The 5644-nt window shown below is 39.7% G+C and overlaps 1 protein-coding gene across 1 annotated transcript; it reads left to right on the forward strand.

Moving 5' to 3' along the window:
• The first annotated feature begins 1767 nt into the window (after nucleotides 1-1767).
• LOC129749010 (ceramide glucosyltransferase) lies at nucleotides 1768-5400 on the forward strand. The gene is made up of 2 exons (XM_055743835.1): nucleotides 1768-2238; nucleotides 2764-5400. Exon 2 carries the CDS (start codon nucleotides 3739-3741, stop codon nucleotides 4942-4944), a length of 1206 nt encoding a protein of 401 aa, XP_055599810.1. The 5' UTR covers nucleotides 1768-2238; nucleotides 2764-3738; the 3' UTR covers nucleotides 4945-5400.
• Nucleotides 5401-5644: the final 244 nt, after the last annotated feature.

The raw sequence follows: 5644 nt of genomic DNA on the forward strand, positions 1-5644 counted from the left end.
AAAAATGACAAAAATGACAAAAATGACAAAAATGACAAAAATGAAAAAATGACAAAAATGACAAAAATGACAAAAATGACAAAAATGACAAAAATGACAAAAATGACAAAAATGACAAAAATGACAAAAATGACAAAAATGACAAAAATGACAAAAATGACAAAAATGACAAAAATGACAAAAATGACAAAAATGACAAAAATGACAAAAATGACAAAAATGACAAAAATGACAAATATTACTGAAATGACAAAAAGGACAAGAATGACAAAAATGATAAAAATGATAAAAATGACAAAAATAACAAAAATGACAAAAATGACAATTATGACAATAATGACAAAAATGACAAAAATGACAAAAATGACAAAAATGACAAAAATGACAAAAATGACATAAATTTCAAAACTTACATAACTTACTTAAATTAGATTTATTACAAAAATTACAAAATTGACGAAATTAACAATTAATGACAATATTGACAAATATGGCAAAAATTTAAAAAAAAATGAAATAAAAACAAATTTACAAAAAACATGAAAATTAGAAAAAATCACAATAGATGCTCAAATTACAAGAATTACAAAAATTGCCAAAATTACTGTGAATATACATTACAATGGCAAATGACAAAAATGACATGGCAGACAGATATTACAAAAATGACAAAAATAAAAAAAAATGACAAAAACTGCAAAAATGACGTTAATCACAACAAATGATAAAAACGGCAGAAATTACCAAAATGTTAATAGGTACAAAAAAAAAACTCAAAAATTTCAAAATTGCCAAAAATTGCATAACTGACAAAAATATAAAAATTGACAAGAATAGACGAAAAGACAAAAATGACAAAAACTGCAGAAATTAGTGCATCTTAATTTCAGGAAATATAGTTATATCGAAATAGGTCGATTTATTGATGTGCTTATAGATTCATTTTATTCGTAGTAATTCATACCTTATGACGTCTAAATATTCTCGAAATTTCTTTTCATTTATGAAAAATCTTTGAATCTGGAAGCACTGTTTATGGAAGAGATGGTGCGTCGCGACGCTTTTGTCGTTTTGAAATTGTACACGGTTAACTCAACGATTTGAAATGCTCTTGGGCTACCCATTACTGTGATGGGTAATTTGAATTGTACTTTTCAAAACGTTAAATGATTTCAATGAGGAGAAATAGTCAATTTTTAGTAACTAAGTGATGATTAGGTTTTTATTCAAAATTACAAAACGTTAAGATGGTTATCATGTCCATGTGATCACCAAAAATGCATCGATCCGATGGAATCTGCAAGGCTACAACGAATCTCAAAATTAGGTTCCCCGAATCGATTGCTTCATTATTGGTGTTTTGTGCACCGAATTTGAATGTTCGAATTCCGTCGTGTGGCGTGGTGTCAATTTTCCTCATGAATGAGTGTGCGTAAACGTCGTCGGCGTCGTTCGTCGTAACCAGCGTTGCCAGATTGCAAACCGCCCAAATCCATAGATTCTACGAAATACGAAAAACGCACTGATTTAGGCGAAACGAAACTTTATGGCTTATTTTTTTTGGTAGTAGGTTTGGATTTATGTTTATCCGTTTAATTCTTACACTTTTATCAACTATCAATATTTCAATATTAATGCTGAAAATCCTTAGATTTCGAGCATCGACCCGTAGATACGTAGAAGTGCTCAAATTCCGTATTTTCGAAGAAAGCCGTAGATCTGGCCACTCTGGTCTTAACGCAACCCCCGTCTCCGTCGTAGAAGGAAACAAGAAATAAAAAACTCCGCTGCCTGGCTCTGGCGTCGAAGACGAGTGGATGGAAATCACTTTTCCCAACCACGAATAATCATCAACATCGTCGCATAGGAGGAGGTAGTTGCTGCAGAAGTGTTAGGGAGGAGTTTTTCACACCGGAAATTTTTCACGTAAACGGAGGAAAAAGTGTTCGAATGTCTGTTCGGGTAATATCTGGCTGTTCAGAAGTGTATGAATTTCTTTTCGCTGATAAGCAAATGAGAAATTTGTTGCTAAAGAGCACACAGTAGGTGTAGAAGGAGCAGCAACACAAGAAAAAAAACTGCTGGTGGCGTGACCAAAAAAGCCTACTGGGATTGCGTTTCTGCTGTTGGAAGAGGGACTGAAAGGAAGCGGGAAGCCAGAAAAGTGGTCTGGTTTCGGGATATTCCGACGTTTTGCCGCTGCTCCGCCAGGACGCTTCGGCCTACGTTTAATCTCCGGTAAGTTCGGAAGGAATTACGAGGGGCAGCACTTTCTCGGAAATTACATGACCATCGATTAAATTTTAAGCTTGGGTTAAGGAGAGATGATTAAATTTTCTTGTTCAGTGGGTATGTGAAATTGTTTGCTGGTGTGCGAGAGTGTGCGGTGTCTCAATTAGTGGGTTTTTCTTTAGTTTTTGCGTTATCTAGATTTGAAACTGTTTTTTATTTTTTAATTGAATATTTTTTGCAGCTTTTCATTACATAATAGTATGAGAAGTTATCCGTTCAATCGTTGTCGGAAATCAATAGATTTTTTATGCCAAGATTCAAAAACAAACAAATATGAATTTTCCGCTTATAATCGTAAGCATGAGCACCGCATGATGTCACCACCAGAAACATCATCAAGTCAGTTCCTCGTCACAAAAGTTGATTCATAATGGGTACCTAGCTGGTTTTTTTTTGCTGTCGCTCTTGATGTCGTTGTTGTTGCTGCGGGCAGAGTATTCTAACAATGCGTACACTTGTTTCCCATTTCAGACCAGACGGTTTCATCATAAGTAAGCACCACAACAAAAATAACCGAGTCCGATTGACCTTAGGTGGCCCTTTTACTGCAGCACCGCGATTGGTCAATGTGTGTAACTGATACTCCGGTGGCCAAGATTCCGAACGAACCTCGCAGCTAGCACTCTCTAATAATTGACCATTAATCTAATCAACCGGGCAGCAGTGGTCAAAGTTCTAGCGCGGTGCCACTATCATCGACGAGAGATACCTACTTTGTTCCCAGAACAAATCGAGCACCGAACAAAAAACTAGTTTAATATTCCAGCCCAAATAGGGTAACAAGACGGGAGAAGGCGGAGCGGAGAATAGAACAAGACCTTCCCCGTTTCGGAAGTTTGTACTTCAGTGCGGTATGCAACTGCGGACCACTTTCGGAGAAAGACAGGCACAGGCTACAACAATCATCCAGCATTGCGTTATCAGCAGCAGACGAGAAACGACCGTGATACTGTGACGACGTACTTTGGCGGCAAGATACTTGAACCTTTTCTCCCGGTGCCAGTCCAGAAGGGATCTAAAGACAGGAGAAGGTAGTACACCGACTTAGTAGTGCAGCAGCAAAGATTATCTTTCGAGTTTACCGAGAGCACCATCATCCGATGGGCTAGGGCAAGAGATTTCCCCGTCGATGATGAGACCACTAGTGTAGTGTTCAGAAGTAAAGAATCCGATTCCTGCTATCGTGTGCGCTCCAGAGTCAGTGTTTGTGTGTCAGTGCCTGCATGTAAGTTCCGGCTCTGGTTACAAACCTGTGCTCGATAGTCTTATCTTTAGATTTTTAAGTTTAAAGTGCTTAAATATTCGCTTGTTCTGCGAAGGTGAATCATCCCCGTAGCCTAGCGCGTTCCAGAGAGAAATTGTTTTGGAAAAAAATCAACAACTACACAACCAAACACCACTTAACTAGCAACCTCGATCCGAAAGCTTAATCATGATAACACAACCATGTCGGCAGCGATGAATACCATAGTGATAGCTCTGGCAATTGGAATACTGGTGTTCTGGTGTGGCAAATGGGTGGTCCACGCAATGGCTATCACCTATGGCAAACTGAAACTCCACAAGAAAACCGCCTCGCCAACGGCACAGCCTCGAGAAACGCCGTACCCATCGGTGTCGATCCTGAAGCCCCTGATGGGATCCGATCCGAACCTGTGCAGCAATCTGGAAACGTTCTTCCTGATGGACTACCCGACTTATGAGCTACTGTTCTGCATCGAATCACCCGACGATCCGGCCATAGACATAGTCAATCGACTACGAGAAAAGTACCCGAACGTGGAAACCTCCCTGCTTCTAGGAGGATCAAACGTCGGCGTCAATCCGAAGGTCAACAATCTCTACCCGGGATATCTGGTAGCCCGGTACGAACTCATCATGATTTCGGACGCTGGTATCCGAATGAAAAGTGACACCCTAACGGACATGGTCAACCACATGACCGATCGCGTCGGCCTCGTCCATCAGATGCCGTTCGTGTGCGACCGCGAAGGATTTGCGGCCGCCTTCGAAAAAATCTACTTTGGTACCGTCCAGTCGCGGATATACCTGTGTGCTGATCTGCTGGGCATCAACTGCCACACCGGCATGTCCTGTCTGATGCGCAAGGATGCTCTGGACGAGTTCGGCGGCATACAATCTTTCGGGCGGTACCTCGCCGAAGATTTCTTCCTAGCGAAAGCCTTCCACGACGCCGGCTGGAAGCTCTCCATCAGTAGCCAACCGGCTTGGCAAAATTCCGGCATTTGTGATATTAGCAGCTTCCAGGCCCGGCTCACCCGGTGGGCCAAGCTGCGCGTAGCAATGGTCCCCACGACCATACTGCTAGAGCCACTCTCCGAGTGCATCATCGTTGGCATGTTTGCCTGCTGGGCAGCAAAAATTCTGTTCCGATGGAATCCGCTAGTATTTTTCCTCATCCACACTCTCTGCTGGTTCCTGTCGGATTGGATCCTCCTCTCTATCATCCAGAACGGGTCCCTTCCCTTCAACAAGTTTACCTTCTTTGTCGGGTGGTCCTTCCGGGAGCTCAGCGGTCCGTACCTCTTCTTCAACGCCCTCTGGAACCCGGCCATCAGATGGCGAACCCGAGTTTATAAATTGGAATGGGGTGGAATTGCCTACGAACTCACCTCTCAAATCAAATCGTAGCTCATCCACGAAAATCATCAAACACAAATCGAAACCCCCCTTTATTCTGTTGTATAAAGTTTATTTATAAACCATTAATTCGTTAGTTTTGGCTAGAAAGTAATAAAACAAAACCAACCTTAGTCGCTAAGTCCATCACCTTCTTCTGTTTATATCCGTTAGGTTTGTTCTTTTCCCTTTCAATTCATGTGTCGTACTCATCTTATGTAAATACTTAAAAATAAAATAACGAAATGCAAATCAGCTTATAATTAATAATCTAGACAACGCGAACCATAAATTGTCGGCTTTTTTTTGTCTGTGTTGTCTAGATTATTATTTTTTCGCTGATTTGCATGAATCAATTTCTATTATTGTTAAAACAAAAAATACGCGAAAACCAGCAAAACAGCGCATCTTACATGGAAGTAGAGTTCCAAGAAAATAAATTTACCAAATTCTCATACGAAAATCTAATTCGATTTTTTTTTCTATGCTACAACATAATCCGGAAAATCCCTTTCATTCGATCACAACAGTTAATATTGGTTGAAATTAAATTAGAATTATATGAAGAATCCTAATCACCGTAATTTTTATTTGTTACTTAATTCATCGGCGTTATAAGTGAAAAGTGATGTCTTTTTAAGTAAGAACATCTTAAGATTATGAAATTTTATTGATGGATAGAAAGTTTGAAGAAATTAATGAACAACAATTT

Source organism: Uranotaenia lowii, chromosome 2 (assembly GCF_029784155.1).
Source record: "Uranotaenia lowii strain MFRU-FL chromosome 2, ASM2978415v1, whole genome shotgun sequence".
NCBI classification, from domain to species: Eukaryota; Metazoa; Arthropoda; class Insecta; order Diptera; family Culicidae; genus Uranotaenia; species Uranotaenia lowii.